This window comes from Podarcis gaigeae (genome assembly GCF_964106915.1).
Source record: "Podarcis gaigeae genome assembly, chromosome: 1".
In the NCBI taxonomy this organism is placed as follows: domain Eukaryota; kingdom Metazoa; phylum Chordata; class Lepidosauria; order Squamata; family Lacertidae; genus Podarcis; species Podarcis gaigeae.
In genome coordinates, this window is record NC_139678.1 from 117,085,913 (window position 1) to 117,112,768 (window position 26,856).

Sequence of the window (26,856 nt, forward strand, 5' to 3'; positions counted from 1 at the left end):
GTGCAGTGCTGTGGTCAGAGTGTAGGACTAGGTAAAAGGTAAAGATAAAGGACCCCTGGACGGTTAAGTCCAGTCAAAGGCGACTATGGGGTTGCGGCACTCATCTCGCTTTCAGGCTGAGGGAGCTAGCGTTTGTCCACAGAAAGCTTTCTGGGTCATGTAGCCACCATGACTAAACAGCTTCTGGCGCAATGGAACACCGTGAAGGAAACCAGAGCGCACAGAAATGCCGTTTACCTTCCCGCTGCAGCGGTACCTATTTATCTACTTGCACTGATGTGCTTTCAAACTGCTAGGTTGGCAGGAGCTGGGACAGAGCAACAGGAGCTCACCCCGTCATGGGGATTAGAACCACCGACCTTCTGATCAGCAAGCCCAAGAGGCTCAGGAGTTTAGACCACAGCGCCACCCGCGTCCCTGACCTGGGAGTAAACCCTGTTGAACACAGTGGGACTTAATCCTGAGAAACACAGCACAGCATTGTAATAAAGTGAGAAAGAGTTAAAGCTCCCAAGAATTGTTTCTCCCTTCTTGACTTTCTTGCTTAACTTCCAGGGTGCTCTTGTCAGAGAGAGTCCACTGATGGATGTGGTTTAGACCAGTGTTTCCCAACCTTGGGCCTCCAGCTGTTTTTGGACTACAACTCCCATCATCCCTAGCTAGCAAGACCAGTGGTCAGGGATGATGGGAATTGTAGTTCAAAAACAGCTGGAGGCCCAAGGTTGGGAAACATTGGTTTAGACTACAGTGCCACCCGCATTCCAGTGTAGGACTAAGGCTAGGGAAACTTCATTCAATTCCCTTACTATGTGATTTCAGGCCAGGCTCTCTCAGCCAAAGCTACGTTGCAGGGCAATTGTTGCAATGATAAAACAACATATTCTGCCTCGAGCTCCTTGGAAATAAGGCAGGGTGAAAATGTGTATTAAATAAATAAATATACATTTAAGAGTTGAGAAGATAAGCGCTGCCTTGATTATTGGATGTAACAATCTTGCAAAAACAAAAAAAAATGCAGAGAATTACCAAAATGGTAGCTTTTCAAAATGCACCATAAACTGATGTTGTTGTTGTTGTTGTTAATCTTTCAACTTCCTCAAATAGTAACAATAAAAAGATTTAGCACCTTTCATCCCAACACTAAAAGAATCTTATGAATGTACAGAAGGATGTTCTCACTTCTATCTTGAATTACAGCCTCTTGATTCGGCAGATGTCCAGCAACTGACAACAACTAGCAATGCTGCACAATTCTAGGGGCAGGAGATTTGGAGGAATACTGTAACCAACTGAGATTGCCGGGGAGATGTTAGCTTTGGCAGAGCAAGTTATCCAAACAGAAATTAGTTCTGGCCACGAGAGGGGAGTGGGAGGAGAGAAATAATTTCTGCTCTTGCAGCAAACGTGTCATGGGATCCATAGTGGCTGGAAGCAAAGAAGATCTTCCCTGTTTTACAATCCCTTTGAAGATACCATTCAATAGCAGGAGTGGCAGAGCACATGCCTGCCCGCTGTTTCATGTGAGACCCACTTTCCCAACTTGCTTGTCAGTTGTTGGTTTTTCCCCAGCCCAGGCTTTCTTTAAAAAAGCCAAAGGAAGCTCAGCTGTTATGGGTCTGTTCTGTACCTAATTTGTTTACCAGGCATCAGGACGCACAAGATTTCCACATTGAATATGTGAACTCCCTTATCTAGACTGAAATGCAAGGTAGAAGACGGCAGGGGAGGCTGATGGGGCTTGTTGTTGTTGTTGTTTAGTCGTTTAGTCGTGTCCGTCTCTTTGTGACCCCATGGACCAGAGCACGCCAGGCACTCCTGTCTTCCACTGCCTCCCGCAGTTTGGTCAAACTCATGCTGGTAGCTTCTGTCTTTTTTTTTTTTGGCACGGCACAGGAAGCTATTTGCAATTTGTTTCCTATTTATTTGTGACGTTTTTATCCAGGCCTTACTCCAGCAGGTGGTTCTTCTGTGGCCTTCCAGATGGAATTTGCTGCCCAGGAGTGTGGTGGAGTCTCCTTCTTTGGAGGTCTTTAAGCAGAGGCTTGACAACCATATGTCAGGAGTGCTCTGATGGTGTTTCCTGCTTGGCAGGGGGTTGGACTCGATGGCCCTTGTGGTCTCTTCCAACTCTATGATTCTATGATTCTATGATTCTATGTTGCTCTCGGCTGGGTCTGGTGGAAGGTGTGGTCAAACAACATCTGGAGGGATACAGGGGAGCCACTGTTCCCTTACTCCAAGAAGCTTGGGATACTAGATGTGGCATTTCACCTCCCTAGCAGGCTCCATGGGATATCCGACAAAGCGGGTTTGCCCAAGCCATCCAAGAAACTTTGAGGCTAAGCGGGGATTCGAACCTCTCCCTCCCAACACAACTGCCGCAGAGCACCACAGCAGCTTTCACATCCATTTTTACAATAAAACTGAAGTGCCAAGCATTATAAGCTGCCACATCATTTATTTAAAAGCAAAGCACCACTAGAAATATTAAGAGAAATTGCAATCACCTTAACTTTAACGTCGACAGCAACAACCGGAATATTTCTGTCCCTTGAGTCATTTGATTTGCTATTTGCTAAATTCATAATTAATTATTAAAACGAGTCACGGGTGGCTTTGATATTCTGGGGAAGTGCAGCACTACAAGCATGGCATCCAGTTTGAAATGCAAACTGACTTCCATAAGCATTCAAAGAGGGCTAGGATAGGAGGGTATCCTATCCCCACTTGCTACAGAAGGAGCCTGCTCCCATTTGCTCAAGAGTTTTGTATACATGCTGTGCAGATGTTTGGCACATATGACATGGAAACGGGACATGCACACTTACCAAATGGGAAATTACTCAGGGCAACAGGTGGCAAAGTCAAACATGCTACCACACCTACTGTAACTACCGTATTTTTCCGCGTATAAGACTAGGTTTCCCCCCTAAAAAATAATGTCCAAAATTTGGGAGGGCGTCTCATACAGGGATAGATCTCTCCCCATTTTCTTAAATCAAAGTCCCCCAAAATAGGGGGTGTCTTATACATGGGGGCATCTTATAGACGGAAAAAGGTATACAGTGGTACAGTGGATCCATTCTGGAGGCCCGTTCGCAACGCAACCCACAGCGGAGCGTCTGCGCAAGTGCAGGTTGCGATTCGCCGCTTCTGCGCATGCATGTGATATCATTTTGCGCTTCTGCGCATGTGCGAGCAGCGAAACCTGGAAGTAACCCTTTCCAGTACTTCCAGGTCACCGCGGGACGTAACCTGAAAGAACGTTTACATGAAGCGGACGTAACATGAGGTATGACAGTATATATATTTTAACAAAGAATGACTTCTCTACCAACAGTATTGCACCCACCAATAGAAGCAAGCGGCGGAAGCAAAACGATGGTAAATAGCCAAAACAAAGAAACAGTTAACAGAAAATAAAGAATACAGTGAATAAAGAATAATAAATAAAGAGTCTAAAACCTTGGAAAACTGGCATGCTATAGGGATTAAAAGGCCTGGGAAGACCAGGACTCAAATTCTTACTAAGCAAACAAGTTGCCTGGGTGTACCTCATCCAGAATCTGACCTGGCCCACATGTAATTCTAAGACAAACCATGGGGCAAACATGCTGGTTCCTGGAGAGAAAATTGTGACTGCTTTTCCCCCTCCTCCAGTCCTACTACTGCTGTGCTGCTATAAGCTAAGCCATGGTTTGGCCTAGCATTACATCCAAACTCAGACTCCTTGGCTGGAGTGACATAAGCAATAAGTCTGGGTTTGGATGTAATGCTAAACCAAACCATGGCTTAGCTTCTAGCAGCGTGGCAACAGCAGGACTGGAGGAAGAACAAAGCAGCCACATTCTGTAGTCAAGATTTGTTCTATGGCTTACTGCTCGTGGATTGCCTGGTTTATTTTGCCCCCAGACAACCCATGAGCTTGGTTTATCGGGTGGGGTTTAAAGAGTTTCCTTTGAATTCAGCGCACTGAAATAATGCTAAGGAAATTATGCTTCCTCTTTGCAGTTGGAGTAATTATATCATTTGCTCATTTATTTTATTTTTTAACTTCAATTTTAGTTAAAGATATTTCCAGGCACAACAGCAGCAAAAAAATAAAATTAAAAGCATATGGGACAGCATATGGAAAGGAGAAAGCAAGGTAACTTAGGCTTGCAAGCTGTTGTGTGCAAGAGTTATGCACTGCTTATGTTTTATTTAATCTTATTCCATCCCACCCACAGCTAAGAAAATGTACAGACTTGTGCACTTGCGAAGCAGGAAGGACTGGAGCATCATGCTTTGTAAGTTAGCAGGATGATTAAAAAAAGAAAAACAATCAGAAAGGATTGTGAGAGTCCTGGCCATTCCTGGACACTTCTTAGCTTTGTTATCACTGCTCATAAATAGGTGGAAATGGAGACCCACACCCAAGAGTTCCTGATCAGCTGCATAAATGATAAACTTGGGAAGCAGACAGAATTATCTTATGGGTCGCCAACTGGCTGTGACAGGTGAGGAGAACCCCTGTGGTAGTTTTTATCTCCTCCCATCCCAAATTCATATATTCAGATAACATACCTGCTATGCTAAGAACTGGACAAGTTTTAGTCTGTCTCAAAGCTTTACCAGCTGCTTTCCTGTTTGGGTCGCTGGTGGTATTTCTCTCAAGCTGTACACACCACCCTGACATCTGATACAATGAAGGGCAGTATAAAAATGCATGAGATTTTAAAAAGTCAATTATTCCCAATACCCTTTTTTCCAGTGATAACAGCACTTAACGTAACATGTGAAGTCTGCCACAGAGGTAGGGCCATCAGTAAGGAAGAATAGAGATACGATTCCTCTTGGCTTGACATGACAACATTGTCAACATATGAACAGACAGCTTATAGACTTTCTTTGGATAAATACAACAATATTTGGAATGAGTTTACACAGAATATATTAGGTTATTGACATTTATATGTGCATTAGGATAATAAGAATATTTTCATGTATGTGACAACAGCCGCGAGAGTTTTAGTAGCACAAGGATGGAAGACTCAAGAAACCCCAACTAAAGAATCATGGCAAGAAAAATTGATGGACTATGCAGAACTGGCAAAACTGACATATAAGCTATGGGACAAGGATAACTGTGACTTTAAAGATGAATGGGAACACTTTACAAAGTATTTGAAGACACAACAAAGCGAACTGGACTCCTTGGCTGGTTTTGAATAAACATTCACAAACGTTTTATTGATAATTATTACTTAAATAATTTGAGGATCTATACAACTGTGTAACATGCAGAAAACAGAATTTTTAGAGAAATCAAAGACTGGAACTGAGGGAAGTCAGGGGAGGGAGGAAAAATGGGGGGAACTAAGGATGATATGTTTCTAGATAATATGTTTTGTTTAAAATTTGAATAAAAAAGTACCGTATTTTTTTTAAAAAAAGGATAATAAGAATATACACACCTGTATATTAATATATGGTACTGTAACCGTATTTATTTATTTATTTTCGATCTCATTCACTTTTCTCACTCTCTTTTTATACATGGAATTGTTCTAATAAAATATTAATAAAAATAAAAAGTGGTACCTCCAACAATAAACCAGTGGCATAGCACCCATTGTCCTTGGGCTGCGTTCTTACTTTTCATACATACGCATTTTATCCAAGAGCCTTAGCTCTTGAATTGGTGCAATGCATATCGAGGTGAACCCTCTTTTCTTAAGATGTTCTTGTTTGTTTGCATTCCATTAACAGTAATGGTGTAAGCATCATTTTATTTTCTCATCCTTCTCTGGAGGCAGCATGAGTCAAGGCTGAAGCGTGGAAAGCAGTGCAGACCTCCCTGTCACGACGCACTGTTGCATTTTATTTCGTTTTTTAATCGTAACTATGTAAACATCAGGGGGTTTTTGAAAGCGAATCATGGTCAGCCAATAGGCTCAACTGGATCAAGAGTGCTGTTTGGAGCTGGAGAACACATCATGGTTGCTAACGGAGATACTGTAAACATGAATGATGCTACAAAAAACAGAAGGTCAAGGCAGCAGGGTCTGGACTAGGAATTTTTAACAGAATTCTGACTGCTAAACTACAACTCCCACAATTCTCTGGGGAAGTCCTGGCAGTTATAGTGATATAGGTAACGGTAAAGGACCCCTGGACGGTTAAGTCCAGTCAAAGCTGACTATGGGGTTGGAGCGCTCATCTTGCTTTCAGACTGAGGAAGCCGGTGTTTGTCCACAGTCAGCTTTCCGGGTCATGTGGCCAGCAGGACTAAACTGTTTCTGGCGTAATGTAACACCATGGCGGAAACCAGTGCGCACAGAAATGCCGTCTGCCTTCCTGCCGGAGCGATACCTATTTATCTACTTGCACTGGCGTGCTTTCGAACTGCTAAGTGGGCAGGAGCTGGGACAGAGCAATGGGAGCTCACCACATCATGGGGCTTTGAACTGCCGATATCAGCACTGCTTTGAACTGCCGATATCAGCAAGCCCAAGAGGCTCAATGGTTTAGACCACAGCGCCACCTGCATATACTCGCTTCCATACTTGCTTCCATTGCACTATAGATCTGACAATGGTCTCAGCAATTCCTATACGCCTCCATTTTGCTGACACAAGTATCGATCTTTTTTCAATTATGATGGGGCGCTGAGGTGGGGGGAGCCTAACGTTTCCTTGTGATATTTTTCAAATATCACAATCAATGATGTTTGGCCTGTAAGTGGGTGAGGAGAGAGAAAAATCCAGGCACCGCATGGGCAAGTGGTGTTGGAAACACTGTGGGGGTTTTATTTTGGTAAAGGAAAGGGAAGAAGCTTCCTACGCTTTTAAAATAAGTTCGGTGTGAGGGACAGCAGATTCGAGGGGCAGTTGGAACTGCACCCAGATAGGACTGCCCTGAGGCGAGAGAAAGAATATGGAAGAATAAGGTGGTGAGGAAGGACCACCAAGAGCCTGAACAACAACTGAGAATTTTGAGGCTCTAAACTGAGAATTTCAAACTGATAACCTGTCAACATAGCTTCAGTTCATGGAGATTTCCCTCAAACAGAAACTCTGGAAATTGTTGTGGGCTTCAAACAGATGGAGAAATTGACCCATCTGAAAGAGGTGCAGAGTAAAGAGTTTTATAATGAGCTAGAGACTTAAATAGTACCGAGAGAAGCCGAGAGGAGAACTATCTCTGGGGACAAATTAAGTGTAAAATTCTCGGCCAGCCAAGCTCCCAAATTTTTTTTTATTTCTCTATGACTAATTTAATTTCCCCTCTGTTCTGCCTGTAGTTTCAAACTAAGGAGCTAAGCTATGTAGGTGATATGGGGGGGGGGGGGAGTTCTCTACAAGTACTGTATAGACTAGTCCTTTGACAAGTTTTTGTGGGCGGCGGCAGCAGTAAGATGGAGCCTAAATGATGCAGTTTGGTTTTTCTGTCTGTTTCCTTATATCATCATCCACTCTGCAAGGATTTCCAGATAAATATTTTGTCAAAATTACAGCACCTGAAGCTCAAAAATCAGAACTAGAACAGAAGATTGCTTAGCCTCATCATGCTCTCTTCCCAATCATGCTATTTTCCAAGTGTATATTTTTTAATGCATCGAAATAGAAAGCAGAACGCTCAGGTCCCACGAACGCTGCTCCCCTCATCCTACACCTCTTAAACTGTCTTCCTGCTGCTCAGTGGCGTAGCGTGGGTTGTCAGCACCCGGGGCAAGGCAAGTAATTTGCGCTCCCTAACCCGTGGATTTGCGCCCCTAACCCTAACCCCCAGATGTTGCGCCCGGTGCGGCCGGCCCCCCTGCACCCCCCACGCTACGCTGCTGCTGCTGCCGCCTATCACAGCTATAACGTTCCTGGCTTAGTTCAGACATCATACCAAACCATGGTTAAGGAAACCATAGTCTCTGATCTGCCAGCAAACCACACACACAAAGAGATTTGCAATTCAAGCTTCATGATATCTATAGCCCTGTCCGGGGAGACCCATCCCTCCCTCTCCCCACAACTAGGATTGAAGGAGAGAGTGGATAGATGCTTATCCTCCCCCCTCCTGTCGCTCAGCTTCAGCATCCCTCGTGTGGGATGGAGGAACTTCTACATGAGAGATTCTGCTCACAGGTGCTCGCCACAAAATTTAGAACCTTGTGTGGAGGGTGATAAAAGTTGAGCACTGGGAATATGCTTAAGGGGGCCTACAAACGTGTTATCTGCATATTGACTGGGACATGTGCACAATTCTCCCTCCATGGAAGGGTTATGTGCACATTATCTACGAGGCCTGGTGAATATGCACAATAGCTGGTTATTATGTACATTCATCGGTCAGTTTACATTCCCCTTGGTTTTCGAACAGCTTAGTTCTTGAATGTTTTGGCTCCCGAATGCCGCAAACCCAGAAGTGACTGTTTGGGTTTGGAAACTATTTTTGGAAGCCAAACGTCCGGCGAGCTTCCTGCAGCCAATCAGAAGCCGCGCTTTGGTTTCCGAACGCTTTGGAAGGCGAACAGACTTCCGGAACGGTATCCATTCGACGTCTGAGGTACCACTGTAAATATATATATAGTACACTTCCTAAACCAAGCATGAAATATTATAATAGCCACCATTATCGGTATATTTTTAAAAATATTTTCCATTACAAAATGAAATAGTTACTTGAAACAAGACAAAATTATGCCGGTACAAGTACAATACATGCAGATTAATCCTTTGTGGTAGCAAGATTTATTTTTTAAAAGCCAAGGGGAGTGAGATGGGAACAGTAGCTGAGAGATTAGAAATTTCAGTCCCTGAAATAACCTCAGTCGCATATGACCTTGGGAATTAGCGTGACTGGGTGAACTGCAAATTCCAGAAATATAAGTGTAGGTTTTCACCAGTACTTTTTATGCTATTCTCAGAAGAGCAGTCAATGTTCCTAATAGTCACATGTTAAAAACAACAACACAAAGTTTCGATCAAATCTAAGAAATATTATAAAAATAAAAATGAGCATTTCTGACATAAATGCAAACATAATGTATTTTGCCACAATCTTTTCTCAGTCACGAAAAATCAATTATAAAAAAGCTAGAACTAATACAGAATATGCAATTTTTGTTTTCAGCTGTGCTTTGCAAAATGTGTTTAAGAACAAAGTAAGGAGATGCCATATTTTAAAATGAGGATCCGCCATACTATCATCTATCTATCTATCTATCTATCTATCTATCATCTATCTATATCTATCTATCTATATCTATCTATCTATCTATCATCTATCTATCAATCATCTATCTATCTATCATCTATCTATCATCTATCATCTATGTATCTAACTATCATCTATCATCTATCTATCTATCTATCTATCTATCATCTATTATCTATCTATCATCTATCTATCTAACTATCTATCATCTATCTATCTATCTATCTATCTATCTATCATCTATCTATCATCTATCTATATCTATCTATCATCTATCTATCTAACTATCATCTATCTATCTATCATCTATCTATCTATCATCTATCTATCTATCATCTATCTATTATCTATCTATCATCTATCTATCTATCTATCATCTATCTATCTATCTATCATCTATCTATCTATCTATCTATCTATCTATCTATCTATCTATCTATCTATCTATCATCTATCATCTATCTATCATCTATCTATCTATCTATCTATCTATCTATCTATCTATCTATCTATCTATCATCTATCTACCTATCATCCATCTATCTATCTATCTATCTATCTATCTATCTATCTATCTATCATCTATCTCTCTATCTATCTATCTATCTATCTATCTATCTATCTATCTATCATCTATGCACTGCTCCACTGGATTAAGAAATTAAGGTTCCCTTTAAGGCAGGCTTGATCTTTGTATGCAGCAGAATGTTGTAGAATCCTAAAGAAGTAGAATAGGCCAGACTGTTTCACTGCAAGCGGTGGTAAAAACCCACCACTAAGCCAAATTCCATCCAAGTAGAAAGGTAGCCCAGCAAGTAGTAGGCTGAGGAATATCCTTTCTCCTCAATAAACTAAGGGTTTTTTTAAACACACTCACACACATTTCTCCACCAGAGTCTGAAGCGGTACAATCCACCCTCACAATCTCTGGTGGAGAAATGTGTCTGAGTGTGTTTAAAAAAGCTATGCTGTATGTGCAGACTATGCAGGATCGATTTAGCTACCAAAGGACTGAAGAGTCATGTGTTTAAACAGTTTATACTTTTTTTAAAAAAAAATTCAAGCTGCTAAAAATCCTTTCTTCAATCTTGTCCCACACAAATTTCCCCGGCCCGTATACTGTTAGACTTAAAATAACCAGGTTTAGCTTGTATATACCCCTGAGAGTCCTGAATTAGAATTCATTTCCTGGAGTTCTCTCCCTAAGCTTTACGTTTTAATTAAAAACTCAGCATGGGGCGCGCCTCACAGAGCTCCGCATGATTAGTCAAAACCTAAATATCCCTATCAGATTAAACTGAACAGCTAAAAGAGAAGCCTGTGGGATTGACTAGTTTACTCGCGGAGTTCCCTTGCCTTCTCCCTGACCCTCTTGCGGAGTTTTGGCTCTAAAGACTAGGCTACGGAGTGTGGTGTATTTTTGTTCTTATTGCTTACATTTCCTGACTGGGAAAGATTGCAGCTCAGTACGAAAAGGTCCCAGATTTAATCCCGGCCATCTCTGGGTAGGGAGAGAATTCTGCTCAAAACCCTGGAGAAACTGCTGCCAGTCAATGGAGACAGTCAATGAATTGAACCAATGGCCTGACTCACTATAAGGCAACTTCCTATTTCTCTTCCTTTTGTCTTGTGGGAGCTGTCCAATCTCATTGTGATGGCCTGGGATTTGGACTTGGATGCTGAACCTGAGGCATCCCAGCCTGCACAGGAGTCCCCGCCTCCAGGGCCAGCTAAGCCGGGGCTGGGGCATGAGCCTGAAGGGTCCTCACCTGTGCTGGATCCTCAGGTGCAGGCACCAGCTGAGTCTGCTCTGGCTCCTGAGGGGATGGAGGACCCATTGCCTGCAGGTGCTCCACTCTCAGTCCCGTCAGAGGAAGCTGAGGTTGCCTCTGGGTCCGGTAACCCACCATCCTCTCCTGAGCTGCAGAGGCTCAGGGCAGAGAGGCGGAGGGAACTAAGTTCCTGCAGGAGGAGTGCTCGCCTCCAGGCCAGGAGAGGCAAGTCACCAGAGGATAAGGGCCGCCTTATGCCTCGGGGCAGATAAAAGCCAGTAGCCCCAGTCCCAGGTTGTGGGAGCAACATTGTTGGTTGCTAGTTCCTGCCTGAGCTCCTGACCTGCCCTGGCTCCCTGCTTACATGCCTGTTCCTGACTTCACCCGACTCCCTGCTTCAGCTACTACAGACTGCCTCCACGTTGCACCTTTGACCACGGACTGGACTTGGACCTCGCCTCTCGGGTAACCCACGGGACCAGCACACTCATGATGTTAACATTTGTTAAGAGGCTGAAAAAGAGGCCTCCCTACTGTGATCAAACAAAGCATGTCCTCCGACCACACTTTATTTTTTTGGTGCAATACTCCTGAAAGCCCCAATCTAGCCATTTCCCTTCGTAATTTATGAGGTAAAAAAAGGGAAAGGACCCCTGGATTGTTACGTCCAGTCAAAGGCGACTATGGGGTTGAAGAAGCTGTTGCCCTGCAGATGTTACTGGACTCCAGATCCCATCAGCCCAAAGCAGCACGGCCAATGGTCCAGGGATATTGTAGTTAGGGTTGCCATATTTCAAAAAGTGAAAGTTGTTGAGTTGTAGTGCAGCAACATCTGGAAGGCCTCAGGTTTCCAATTCCTGGTGTGTAAGGGGAAATGTGTTGCTCATTGCTCATGAAATGGTGAATAATATCTAACAGGCTCCTATTCCTTCTGTGGAACCGCATTCTGCAGAGCAAATTGCCATAGATATACATTTCCTCTCGGTATTGCAGTTGGAGCGGTCACAAAATGCAATAACCACCAGAAGCACAACATTAAGAGTAGATCGGTAAACCTTGTGTGCAACATTGTGCACTGAGATTGCATAAAATCTGATTACATCCAAAGGTCATTTCCTAAAACTAAAACATTAGAAATACTTAAAAGCATTCAGGGTTACACTACTCTGACGACGTCCTTTAAAAAATTGTCAGCAATAAGTTGTAGACAGTGTGCCAGCTTCTAATTCCAGAGGAATGTAGATCCAACCAGCAGAGGAATACCTGCTAAAACTACAAACCTCTGAACAAAAAGCATGGAAAACAGAAGACGCGACAGAAATAATAAAATGGCAGCCCAAGACCCCACATCATCTCACCATAGAAACGATGGATTAGCTGTAGATCTGTCTCAGGATAACTGAAATTGTGTCTTGCTGAAGTTATGAAAATCACAACAACTTCAGAATCATTTTTCATACTCCTCAAATCTATAGAACCTACAGAACCAGTTTTTAAAATATTTTTCTTAGAGGCTGCCCCAGGACAGAAAAAAAGCGTATTCAAGTGCTGGGGGTGGCAATGGTACTATCAAACTGCCTCTATTTTTCTTTTTTTAAAAAAACCCAAACAAACCAAACTTGTGTCTGACTTCAGCCTTAAAGTCACCAGAGACACCAGCCCGTTTTGTACAGTAATTCTCCATATCAATCAACACCATGCCCCTCGGATGTCTGAATAGTTCAGCTGTAGGTGTTACAAACCCTGTGCACATATAAATTGAATCTGCACGCAGAGTAGACACAGGCTGAATGTAGACATATATTTTTAAAAACGCTGTGAAAATGCTTAAAAAAAAAAACTTTTAAAATATATATGGAATTTCCCATTAGTTCACCATCTTGTGTCACATTTGCACAATGCACTTAAAACATTATATTTGAAGCTTTATAGCAGATTCCTCTGCTCACGCCTTTGGACCAAGATAAGGTTGTACGGGTGAGGCTAGTGGGCACAATTCCACTTTCCCCTGCTACCAATTCAAACGCAGCCCAAAACGTTTTGCTGCCTGAGGAATAGGGCAAGATGCCTCCCACCACCGGTTCCACATACAGGAGCCAAGCAGGAAGGCAGTTCAATCCTGAAAATGACATAGCATCATCCAACTAAGGGCAGCAGGCTAGCTTAAAGGATACAGGGTAGGCCGTGTGGCACAAACAACTGTGTCTCATCATTGTTTGCCCAACAGCTGCAGCCTAAGGTGGTTGCCTTGCTCTACTGAACAGTAGGGCCGGCCTGCAGACCGATTCTATGTGAAATGGTGTGGAAAGGGTAAGTATGTCTCTGTTTGCTTAAATACAGTGTGTTTGGGTGTATTTCTTGCTACGAGAGTGACTGCTTCCCTCCTTTTTCTTTTGCAGTCTGTAGCAATCCTATTATAATATGGGAGCAACAGCAGCAGGTGAGCTGCTTAACTTTTGCTGAATGCAATCAGTTTTGTTGTGCTGCAACATCATGATCTCCCACCATTTAGAAAGAGGGAGAAAAAAAGGCATATTGGTGGAAAAGACCCTGATGTTGGGGAAGATTGAGGGCACAAGGAGAAGGGGATGACAGAGGACAAGATAGTTGGACAGTGTTCTCGAAGCTACTATGTTTCCGTAGTACGTTTCTGAGCACAATTCAAAGTGTTGGTGCTGACCTTTAAAGCCCTAAACGGCCTTGGTCCAGTATATCTGAAGGAGAGTCTCCACCTCCATCGTTCATTCCGGACACTGAGGTCCAGCGCCAAGGGCCTTCTGACGGTTCCCTCACAGCGAGAAGCCAAGTTACAGGGAACTAGGCAAAGGGCCTTCTCGGTAGTGGCACCCACCCTGTGGAACACCCTCCCATCAGATGTCAAAGAGAACAACAACTACCAGATGTTTAGAAGACATCTGAAGGCAGCCCTGTTTAGGGAAGCTTTTGATGCATTACTGTATTTTAATATTTTGTTGAAAGCTGCCCAGAGTGGCTGGGGAAGCCCAGCCAGATGGGTGGCGTATAAATAAATTATTATTATTACTAACATGAGTTTGACCAAACTGTGGGAGGCAGTGGAACACAGGAGTGCCTGGTGTGCTCTGGTCCATGGGGTCACAAAGAGTCGGATGCGACTAAACGACAAAACAACAACAACAACAACAAATAGATGAATCAGAGCAGTCTACACACAGCGTGTCAGTTAAGTGTCTACAGAGCAGCTGCCTGCTTCTTGGCTGTGTTTTTAGTGCTTCTGAGGGTCTCTAAACACTTTACTACTTGAAATCACATGATCATCCCATAAAACCCAATATTCCTCACTTTATTAACTGTCTGGGTTTTGTATCTGTACAGGGCTTGCCTAGGGAGAAATCACTAAATCCTAGCAAAGATCTCTGGAGTTGATTACTGTGTAATAAACTGACAAAACAGCACCCCATAAATCAACCCAGTAATTTCGAGTGGCTAGCCTTAGCATCAAAAGTTCCTCTTGAATTTTTACTGCAATTTTTCAGGTCTTATATCAAGTTTAATCTCCTTCGCAAATGAACTGTAAAACACTCGCTGACGTGCAACGCTTGAAAGGAAGAAGAAGAAGAAGAAGAAGAAGAAGAAGAAGAAGAAGAAGAAGAAGGAGGAGGAAATATAAGTTATATTTTACTGACACAGCACTCCAATTGCTCCTCAAACCACAGCTACTGTTGTAAAGTAGCTACTTCTAGTTGTATTTAAATTGTAATTAGCACATACTATGTCCAATCTGCTAATGATCAAACAAATGGTCAAATGGTCAACAGTACTGTACATTTGAGTCATTCATTTCAAATATCCACAGGAACAGGAATTGCATCATTAAACACACACAAACATCCCCTAGTACATTTCAAAACCAGCTGAAGTGCCTAGTACTGTTTAGACAAATATCTAAAATACATGACTGAAATTAGGCTTTATTTTGTATAGTTCTAAACCATTCCTTGTTGACACCAATCTCATGGCATGGTACAATACTATAAAATTCCAAATTTAAATATATACAAATAAAAGCAAAAAGTCCATTTCATCATCAGCACTACTGCAACACCGTAGACATTAGACACCACCATAATATATCAGATTTTTTTGAAATGTGGAGTAGACTTCATCCTTCCAGTCACAAAGCTTATTAAACTGTACTGTCTAATCTGCTTCCTGAGCTGCAAACAGAATTCTCATTAGTGTATATTAAAAAATGTAGGTATAATACTGGCATTCTCTTTAAAAGCTATGTACGTAAGGATATAGACTTCAGACGAGTGGTATATTTGAGTCAAGGCCTTTAATCGTATTTTGGTTTTAAGAAATCTTCCTGATCCTTTCAAAAAGGATTCGAATCTGATGTTATGTAACCGTTCCAGCACCGTGCAATTTGTTTTTGGTTTTTTTTTAAAGCCACACATTTCTACTATGGGTTGTTGTTGCTTTTAGGCTGGCTCAGGAAATTTAATTTTCAGATTTACGGCTTAGCAAGAGACACACACATAACAATCAAAAGAAAATGAGATATGGCAGCACTTATCAAATCACTCAGTTCATTGCTACTATACCTAGCCAAAAGGAAGAGCCAAACCACCGCCGAAGTCCTGTCGTGATCTCTTTCCAAATACCCAAGGAAGAAAACTTGCTCTATCACTCCCTGGAAAACACTCTGGTTATGCCTTGTACACAGACTCTTATCCACGGATTCCAATTGTGCCAAACTATTATTTTTTTATTCCACGTAAGAGAAAACGTGTTTGTTTTTTTCTGCTGTCACCTTGGGGAAGTTCCAAGCCATGCATGGCGATAGGGACACTACGGAAAGTAAGCACTAAAAATAAGTAAATCTCTTAGTGGATTCACTCCCTTCCTGTCTGAGTTTATGTGACTGAACTGAAGGAAAATGAATGGGCACAGAGTGAGCAGAGCGACTGCAACATCCTGCAATGTGTACAAATAAACTCATTTTCTGCCATCCTTTCTTCCCAAAAGCAAGCGGTCAAAAGCTCCTCTTTTATGTATATTGTGGTTGAGAGCTTTTAGACTGGTTGCCTGACTGCTTGTAATTTCTGGTTCTTTTTTGTTTTAGTACTTCAGGTTTTTTGATATTTTTTCCATGGCTTTTATACTGGTTATACATTTTATAGTCTATCATGAACCTCTAGTCTGGAGGATGGAATCAAAATCTAAATGATAATAATAATAATAATAATAATGTGTTTGGATTTGTATTCCTTTGAAGCCAATTTCAAAGCCTGCAGAGAGCAGCCTGTCGTTCTAAACTTGGTGCAATTTAAAAATTAAAAGCCTAAGGAGGCATGAGCTCACCAGTTTTAGAGCTTCCTGGTTTGCAGATAAGGGACCGGGCATCTTAAAACCAAATGTTTCGCTTTTTAACAAGCTGCTTCAACAGCTGCCTTTGTAAAACTAGATGTCTCTGAGGAAGAACATGATCCATAGCTAAGCAGATGTTCATCGGCTGGGTGTTATTCAAACAGAAGTAGACAATGCGGGAGGAGACGGCTATTTTTGCTAATAATTGCTGCCAGAAGGATAATATTGGTTGTTTTGATATAATGTTGAAAATTAATAGCAGGGAAACTATTAAGATGAAACTATGGTTTGTTATTTCAAATGCAATGGCAAACTATGGTTTGCCAAAAAAGGACAACTATGCAAAGACTCAGGAGGGGAAGGGGGCGCAGATGAAGAGACCACCAGGTCTGCTCCTGTCATATTTTATCAGTGACTTGAGCCACTTTCAAAAGCCAAACACAAATATTGAATTAAATAAATAAGCCGGAAGTGACCAAGAGCATGGAAGCTCAAAGTTTATTTCAGTTCTCATAGTTCTGAACTGAACCACTATCCTCTACAATTGGTTAAGTTCCTCAAGCAGACATTGAGGGTTGTATTCAACACAGCATTACGGTGAATGTTCTGTCAGTTCTCCTTGTGCAATAGAACATTCGCCCCCCTTCTCAACCTCCTCCCAACACCCTCTAAATTTGTTCTGGGGGTTCTTCAAGCCTTTGGAGCAGCTTTGGAGATGGTGCAGAATACATGCAGGAGTGGGGGAAAGAAATCCCGTTGACCTAGTGCACATATTTAGGTGAATACCACCTGCAATATTTGCAATTTCTAGCCAGAGCATGGCAATACGGCATTTATAAAGGCAAACGTATAATTTGAGCCAAATAAAATGCAAAGAAGCCAGTAGAGAGTGTTTGTTCTGATGCTGTCACATAGTCATACTGCATGGTGACCTTTGAAGAACAAGACGCAAGAATCAGGTGCTGTCCAAACATGCCTAGAGCCAAAAGACCAACTCTCTTTCCACAAACTGACATCAAATGTTGGCCAGGGAATTAGTGTCAAACTCTGATTTCTTGCACTTAGGGCTAAGATGCTATCGGGTACAAGGCCTCAAGCACATTAAGTAACATTTCCAAAACTGAGCAACAACGGACTGATAATAGATTTTTGGTTCTGTATTGTATAGTCTGACAGGTAAAAAGTAGACTGTTATCGCTTCTATGGAATCCCATGTAAAGCCAGAGTCCCTTCTCAACGATGTAAGGCCTACAGGCTATGCAGCTCTTAGTGAGACACAAATATGCCTTTCCCAGTACTTTTTAGGTCACATTTCAAAACCTTGAAAGTGTTTTCTCTGAAATGCCTGCCAGATTAGTACGTCAACACATGAATGATGCTTATTGAGCATGAAGACGTGACTAATTAAAAGCAGCAAGAGCTTCAACGGTTTCTCACTCATGTACTCTCAATTTCATTAATTTCATCTTCCTGCCAATTCTAAACTTCAACAAAGGTCTGACATCAGGATTCTCCCCACAACATGAGAAACAGTTAGCGGCATCCATACATCTGGGGCAGCGCAACAGAAGAAAAACAAAGTTTGCCAAATAAAAAGCCATGTTGCAGATAAAAGGCTATTTTAACAATACAGGTGTTTAATACAAAGCCATTTTCATTTCAGCAAATTAAGTATGGAAAGCTAGCTAATTAAAACGAGAAACTATGTCATGGAATGTTCATTGGAAACACCACTTAGCAAACTAGGGTGAGTGGGTGGGAAGATAAAATAGCTACACCTCTGCAAAATTTCTTAAAACCATATAATTTCATCTTTTACCTAATGTTACATATGCTTCCACTGCTCTCTATTAACGGTATTTTTGCATTTTAAATCTTGCTTATTGTAAAAAGCAACAAACAAATTCAAAATCTTCCTCCTCGTTATCATAAACTAAAGGAAAACTAGTTACAGATAGGTAGCCGTGTTGGTCTGCCATAGTCAAAACAAAAAAAATTCCTTCCAGTAGCACCTTAAAGACCAACTACCGGTAAGTCAGTTCTTGGTATGAGCTTTCGTGTGCATGCACACTTCTTCAGATACCAAGGAAAACTAGTAGCAGTGGATTTAAAATAAATATTTGATTCACTGATGGCAGCAAAAATATGGTCCAGTTTGCACGCAACACTAAAAGCCAACCCATGGTTAAGCAAGGATGAGCAAGCATACAGGTACCCAGAGCAAAAGCCATGGCTGCTTTGTTCCTCTCCTGGTCCTGCTACCCCCGTGCTCCCCAGAGTTAAGCCATTGTTCAGTTTATTGTTACGTAGGAAACCCAGGCCCATGGTTTGTTTCTCTCCCAATAAATCACAAGCTCTAATCAAAGTTTATTCTTGGCTTACAGTTCAAGGCTTGTTGGCGGGGGGAGGGGAGCCAATCCGCAAGCCATGGTTTGGATAGGGGTCTGCAACCTTTAAGACCAAAAGAGCCACTTGGACCCGTTTCCGAAGAAACAAAAACTGGGAGCCGCAAAACTCGTCATTATAAAAATAACTTTTTTTGTCACTTTTTAAAATTATTTCTTTGTTTGACCCCTCAGAATTACTCCTCATAGAAATAAACGTTAAATTAACAAGTTACCTTTTTGTGTGTGTGTGTTCTTCACTCCCCTTCAAAACAGTGACCAGCGTACATGCCCCCTTTCAATGCAGTGACCAGCATACATGCCCCTTACAATGTAGCGGGTGGGCGGGAAGGTGACGTCGGGACGGTGCGTGACTAACGCACGCACCGCCCCCATGCAACGTCACAGCCAGTACAGCGCCTGCCACAGTGGGGAGTGTCGGGGCGCACAATGCACTTCCTCCCCTCGCTAGTATCCGCCCCGGAGCCGTGGCAAAGGTGTAAAAGAGCCACATGCGGCTCCGGAGCCGTGGGTTGCAGACCCCTGGTTTGGATGTAATGGTAAGCCAAACCATGGCTTAGCTCTGGGTAGCAATTCAGGACCAAGGGACAAGCAGAGAGGCTGTGATTTCTGCCCTGGCTGTTCACTCTTGCTAAGCCATGTTTTGGCTTAGAGGTGAGTGCAATTGAGGCCTGCGTGGAGCAGGCGCTGATAAAACTACAAAAATTCAGTAATTTCTTAGGGCTCAAGAGAAAATGGGAGATTGCTTTAATGACCGAACCAATTTATTTTATGTGATGTTACAACAGTACACAAACAGACAACTATATGAAGAAATGGCCATTGGGGGTTTTTTTTTTAAGAAAGGGCAACCATATATATATTTCCACATTATGAACTAGTATGTTATGACTTGTTAAGTTTCATAACATTGGTACAAATATGTCAGCAATTCTTCTTTCAGCAATTACTTGTATGCATGTTATATATTCTTGTTTTATGTAACAAACCCATACTTTCAGAGCCGGCCTAACAACTAATTTGACAGTGGTACTTTGGTTTACGAACTTACATCTGTTCCGGAAGTCTGTTCTTAAACCAAAGCGTTCTTAAACCAAGGCGTGCTTTCCCATAGCAGCGGGGAACTCAATTTACAAATGGAACACACTCAACAGGAAGCAAAACATGTTCTTATTCCAAGGCAAAGTTCACAAACCAAAACATCTACTTCCGGGTTTGCAGTGTTCTTAATCCAAGTTGTTCATAAACTAAGCTGTTCTTAAATCAAGGTACCACTGTATTAGTCAAGGTTCCCTGTGCATTCCACATACATCTAATAACACAGCTAGGCTCATTAAGCACCATGTCTTCTCCCCATGTTATAATTCATTGAGTAGTCTTTTGAGCTTACCTCCCAAAGTGCCTTGAAATCCTTCTGTTCAATCCGCAGCAGCTCGCTGTTCTCCCTTGTAACAATAGTGGCATGGCGAGGGGTGTTATCCAAAATTGACTCTCCGAAAGCTGTTCCTATTCCCAATGTGCATATTGTCACAGCATCCTGTGAAGTTCAAGAGACATGAACTTATAAGCCTTTAGGCTCTGGAGGGTTTAACGCCACAGTCCTGTTAAAAGATTTGCAGCAGCCTTCGCTTGTAAACAAATATTCTGAGTCAGGCATAGGCAAACTCGGCCCTTCAGATGTTTTGGGACTACAACTTCCATCATCCCTAGCTAACAGGACCAGTGGTCAGGGATGATGGGAATTGTAGTCTCAAAACATCTGGAGGGCTGAGTTTGCCTATGCCTGTCCAAGTCATGCACAGCACAGTGGGGTTTTAGCAAAACCGTGTCTTAATTTGAACCGAAGCTCAGCATCAGAATGAATTAGTCTGCCCAATGCAAATCACAGAGATTTTTGCCTATGAGAGAATAGCTTTCTATCACCACTGCCCAGTGCTCAAATTAGAAGGAAGGACCAGAGGGGGGGCGGGTCTCACCCTGCTACCTTTTGTGATATCCACCATATGTGGCCAGGGGGGATAAAAATGAGTGTTTTAAAAAATATTTTAAAACTCAGATTTTTTAAAATTTAAATCAGATTTTTTTTATTTAAATTGGATTTTTAAAATAAAATGCTTTTGGAGGAAAAATCTTTCTAGTTTTCTGTAAATAGTCCAAAGGCTATTCTTCAGGAAATAAGGATTTGTTTTAAGTTTTTCATGTGTGCTAAAACTCAGTCTAAAATAAACACACCATTTAACCACATCAGTTAACAAACATGGATACATGTGCTATAATGTTATTGTTTAATTTAATAAATTGTTTAAATTGTTATTAAGTAAATGGTTGTTCTTCTCCTTCAAATAAAGTACAGCAGAAAAGTTATCCAAATATAAACAGCTGGCTTATTGAACCTCACAATAATTTCATAACTATCTGTCTATGTATTTCTAATAGCATAACCAAATCAGTAATTTTGATAGAACTGTAAAAAGTACTCTGAAAATTTATTCTTCCAAAAATGAAACCTTCCATCTGGTTGTAAATATTAAGATTATACCAGCAATTAAATCAAGTCTTACTGGCTATCGATTTAAATTGTGAAATGAAATCCACCCTGATAGTGGCCCTTAGAAAGATGAACACAATATGGCTAGCTCTTAGAAAGAGCCAAGAGGACCACAATATGGATAAACCTAGGGGGAAATATCAAGAAGTGAAACTTAGGGATTTCACCCCACCTTTTCCTATCATAATTTAAGTTCTGCCATTGTCAGCCCTCAAATACTTTCGGATTAGGCAGGCGGTGGGTGTTTCGGATCAGAGCGAACAGCTTATATGCATGTCCAAACCCCAGCTAGGTTTGCTGGCCACATACAGAACAGCACCTGACATACAGAAATTAAGAATGAAAAGCACCTGGAAAACCCTTCCCTGCTTAAATTCCTATATACCATAATGATGTTACAAGCTATAGCAGCAGAGCTAAGAGAAGGGACAGCTGCTGCCAACCCTAAACCAGTACCTATATATAGCTTTTAACAATAGTCTTGATCTTTGCGGTCAAGATCAATTATAAAGCAACATACTCAGATAAGGTTTATTAAAAGAAATAACATTTACTGTCTATCCCTGATAGTATTCATCATAAGGGCTGACAACAAATTCTCTGCTTTTGTCTGAAGAGGGTTATTCACAGTTCAAAAACAAAGATAAATTAGATGTACAGGTTTCACTCAAGGTAGCCGAATTCAACATATCATCCGTTTCAACTGAGGTAGGGATGTTCCTGCTCTCGACAACATCTAAGCTTTTTTTTATTCTGCCTTCCTTCTTCCTGGAAAAAATTCTCTCTTCTCTAAGAAAACCTCTTTTTTTTTAAAAAAAGGAAACAGTAAACAACACAGGAAAGTCCGTAATTTCTTGTTATTTTACTATCCATGAACCTGGTGACATAAATCAAAGGTTCAATTTAGATAGTAACAGATCAGAATTGAGAAGTGGAGAGGGGGGAAACTGGGTACATATATCAAAGAAAAAGAATCTGAGGTTTTAGGAAAGAAGGGTCTTAAAACAAAATCTGCTTCGGTCAGAAAGCAAGCCCATTCGACACCCTAGACTTCAGAGTCCTAATTTCTTTCTGTTCCCTGTTTCTGCATCTACCATCCTTGGGAAAATGGGGCACCTGGGGCCTATTATAGGCTGGTTAACATGGCTCCCAAAGAACCCCCGCTGTTCCCATGGATTGGCTTTGAGAATGTTATCAGATGCCTTGCTCTACGCTTTCCCCTCCCCAACCGCCTGCTACCCCAGAAGCTTCAGGGGATCCCCATTCCTGGGTGCCACAGGATGGCTGGGTCACCCACAGAACCGTCTAAAAAGAAGGCAAGCGTTTCTTAAACACACACACACACACACACACACACACACACACAGAAAGGTGCGTTTGTTTTGCAACCCACGGATTTGCTATTCTGGCAAAGCGTGAAGTTCACATCACGAATCTCAAACCTACATTACAGAGCACACCTGAATGCCTCAAATCCTACAGACACCTTTTGGTTTTAAAAGGTCGGTGTTGTGGTTTCAAGAGGAGACCAGATAGCCTTGAGCTCAAATAAATAAATAAAAACCACTTCACCCAGTTTTGTAATGTTCATTTTGAAACACCTTGCAAAATTATTCATAGCAGCAAGTAAGTGTAATAACCGTATTTTTCGCTCTATAAGACGCACCAGACCACAGTTTTTGGAGGAGGAAAACAAGAAAAAAAAAAAAATTCTGAATCTCAGAAGCCAGAACAGCAAGAGGGATCGCTGCGCAGTGAAAGCAGCAATCCCTCTTGCTGTTCTGGCTTCTGGGATAGCTGTGCAGCCTGAATTTACTCCATAAGATGCACACACATTTCCCCTTACTTTTTAGACGGGAAAAAGTGAGTCTTATAGCGCAAAAAATACAGTATTTTATGCTTATAAAGTCAGGTAGTTTTCTATTTGTTTCGTTGTCAGTGATCTTGCACGAGCTATCAGGTTCTGGCAAGCACCCTGGATATGATCCTTACTGCAAACTCTAATATGAAAGTTGTAGGCTAACTTGTACAGTTTGTAGAATAGCATACAGTCATACCTTGTTTGTCGAACACCTTGATACTCGTACGTTTCGGCTCCCAAACAATCAAAACCCGGAAGTGAGTGTTCCGGTTTTCGAACTTTTTTTGGAAGCCAAAAGTCCAATGCGGCTTCTGCAGGGCCGGATTTAGGTTTGATGAGGCCCTAAGCTACTGAAGGTAATGGGGCCCTTTATATGTCCAGCTGTCCTTTGTCAACAACAAATTGTCACTGTTTTTTGTGTTGAATATATGCTATTTATGAACCTAATAGGTATATGTATATCGGCACTGGGCTTCTGCTATTGTTTCCAGAGTGCCTGCGCAATAGGAAGCCAATCCTGGCCATCTAGCAGTTCGGAAGCATGTCAAAGTGCAAGTAGATAAATAGGTACTGATCCGGCGGGAAGGTAAACGGTGTTTCCATGTGCTGCTCTGGTTCACCAGAAGCGGTTTAGTCATGCTGGCCAACTGACCCGGAAGCTGTACGCTGGCTCCCTCAGCCAATAAAGCGAGATGAGCACTGCAACCCCAGAGTCGGCCACGACTGGACCTAATGGTCAGGGGTCCCTGTACCTTTACAACAACCTACAAAAACTTCTTATGGGAATTTTTTTTTTATAAAAGCTGTGGTCTGTCCTATACATACTTTCCAGGGAGTAAATTCAACTGAACTCAGTGAGGCTTACTTCTGAGTAGGCTTGTGTTGTTAAAAGCCATTTCTTTTACTGTACCACCAGGCAAATTTATTTCACACGGTGTATTCAACAAACTGCACCATAATATTGAATGTCCAGCCTGTCCTAACTCATTTATTGTCTTCTCTGGGCCACAAAGGTTACAAATTGCTTGAAGTGCGAATGGGAGGTGGAGAAAAACTTCAAAAGCTGATATTCTATATCTTAGGGGGAAATACTTGAATGTTAGACCCCTTTGATCCCAATAAGCTATTGTCTGTTAACCAGCACATAAAGCCTATACAGTATCTTTACACAGAAAAGGTCTTAAAAAGCGCAACAATCATTCTTTTTTCTTGGGGGGGGGGGGAGTGGAGTAGGCAAGCAGAACGATTTGCCTCTTAGAAACCCTTTCAGGTTTTTCTCCATCCTGAAAAAAATGCTTAGCATTTATCCTTTACTTCTGGGCTGTGGAGCCTGTGGTCCTCCTTATGTAACTCCCATCAACTCCAAGCAGCATGAACAATTATCAAGTGTAACGTGAGCGGCAGTCTGGTAACATCTGGAAGGCCCACAGGTTCCTCCTCTCTGCTTTATCTTGATACTTCTAAAATGCCTGTAACAAGATTCTGGGTGACTGACAGGTAGAATCGCAGGCATTCTACCTGCTGTCTATATGCTTCTGCTGCCTCTTCGCCCCCTGCCAGTTCCCAAACTTACAGGGGTACCTCGGTTTGAGAACAGTCCGGTTTAAGAACGACTTGGTTTACAAGCTCCGCAAAACCGGAAATAGTGTCTTGGTTTGAGAACTTTACCTCAGTCTAAGAACGGTGGAAGGACACCGGCGGCCTCATTAGGGAAAGCGCGCCTTGGTTTAAGAACGGTTTTGGTTGAAGAACGGACTTCTGGAAAGGATTGAGTTGGTAAACCGAGGTACCACTTCTTCTGCCAAGTGCAACGAAGGAGCTAGAAGTGCAGGTGATGACCATTTCAAGTTGGGCTTCCATGCCCTGCCCCCAGCACCCCATTCTGCTCTCTTCTGGGTCCAAAAGGACACACGCATCAATTGGACATGCCTAAAATGGTCTGCCGCCTCTATCCCACACTGCACATGGCCAGAAGACACAAGATCTACCCACCCTGGGTGATAGACTACATGGGATTGGCAGAAATGACTGGCAGAATCCGAGACCTAATGGCGAGAAACTAATGGCGAGGATTTGCTGAATTAATAATTTGAATTGGGATATAAAAAGGGGAGGTATGAGGAGGTCGGGGAAGTAAGTTAAAAGAAAATAAGTGAATGGAATTTTATGTGTTTTAAAATTGTTTGTTTTGTATTTTTTGCATTTTTGTTATATTTTGTTTTTTCTTTTTGTATAATCCTTGAAACGTCAATAAATATATTTTTTAAAAAAACACAAACAGAATGCCAACCATCTCCTTGCTTATGCCAACAGTGGCAAAATCAGACGGGCAGTTGTGGCTTCCTGTTTCCTCTGCTGCTTCTGTAACAATGAGTGGGGAGCTGGCATATGTGCAAGTGACTAAAATGTGTTGGGGAGGGGGATTAATGGGCTGTCCTTGTTTTTGTTTTTATTGTGCATTTTTTGGTTTTATATTGAGATTTTAATGTCGTGAACTGCCCTGAGACCTGCAGGTATACAGTGGTATACAAGTTTAATAATAATAAAAATAATAAGATGACAAGAAGAAGAAGAAGAAGAAGAAGAAGAAGAAGAAGAAGAAGAAGCAGCAGCAGCAGCTACTGTCACCCCTATTGTGGCCAAACCAGTACCCATGAACTGCCATCGCTATCCTACTTGACAGCCATAGTATGCCCACAGAGATTTAGGTAGGCTAGATTTTATTGCCTTGTAAACCTTGTAGGTTTGGTCCCATAAACAAGCACGAATTCCCATAGAAAGAAAAATGCTATAACTGCATGGGCACTTAAGCTGGCCTATTTTCATGCGATTAAAAAAAGAAAAGAAAAAAATCTCAATGCATTCTCGTACTGCCCTCTTGTGGCATGCCATCATTCTACAGATATTCATACAATCCAGTATTACACTTGCCTGTGAAATTCTGAGTTTATTATTTCCCTAAACCAACTGCCGGTACAGTGTTACCTCGGCTTTCGAACGCCTCCGTAGTCGAACGTTTCGGAACCCAAACGCCAAAAACCCAGAAGTAAATACCTTGGTTTTCAAACGCTCCTCGGAAGTTGAACAGGAAACGCGGCTTCTGTTTTGAGTTTTTCTGTATTGAGGCTTCCATTTTGAGGCTTCCACCTTCAGTTTTCAAATGTTTCGGATCTCGAATGGACTTCCAGAATGGATTACATTCAAAAGCCAAGGTACCACAGTATATTTCATGTCTAAACTGGAGGGGGGTTGATTTCTAGTACACATATCCAGGTTGGGGTTTTTTGATTTTTAAGCAGGAACTGAGTTCCCTTACTTTAAACAATTACCGTGTTTTTTGCTCTATAAAACTCCAAATACTAGGTGCGTCTTATGGTCAGGTGTGTGTCTTATAGAGCGAAAAATACGGTAGTTGGTTTGTCGAGGGCGGGTAGGCTGGAATGGATACACACCCAACACCCAAGCCAAAAATCCACCTATATCTGTAATCAATAAGGTAAAGGGACCCCTGACAGTTAAGTCCAGTCGCGAACGACTCTGGGGTTGTGACGCTCATTTCGCTTTACAGGCTGAGGGAGCCGGTGTTTGTCCGCTTCTGCAGACAGTTTTTCTGGGTCATGTGGCCAGCATGACTAAGCCGCTTCTGGCGAAGCCAGAGCAGCACACAGAAACACCCTTTACCTTCCCGCCAGAGGGGTACCTATTTATCTACTTGCACTGCATGCT

General features: G+C 42.1%; 1 protein-coding gene across 3 annotated transcripts in view; it reads right to left on the reverse strand.

The window, feature by feature from the left end:
* RAPGEF4 (Rap guanine nucleotide exchange factor 4) overlaps nt 1–26,856 on the reverse strand; it is a 168,627-nt gene that overhangs the window by 120,666 nt on the left and 21,105 nt on the right. For all 3 annotated transcript variants that reach the window (XM_083706177.1, XM_083706179.1, XM_083706178.1), the window contains one exon: nt 20,112–20,258. In XM_083706177.1, coding sequence (XP_083562303.1) covers nt 20,112–20,258 — 147 coding nt within the window. The remainder of the gene's footprint in view (nt 1–20,111; nt 20,259–26,856) is intronic.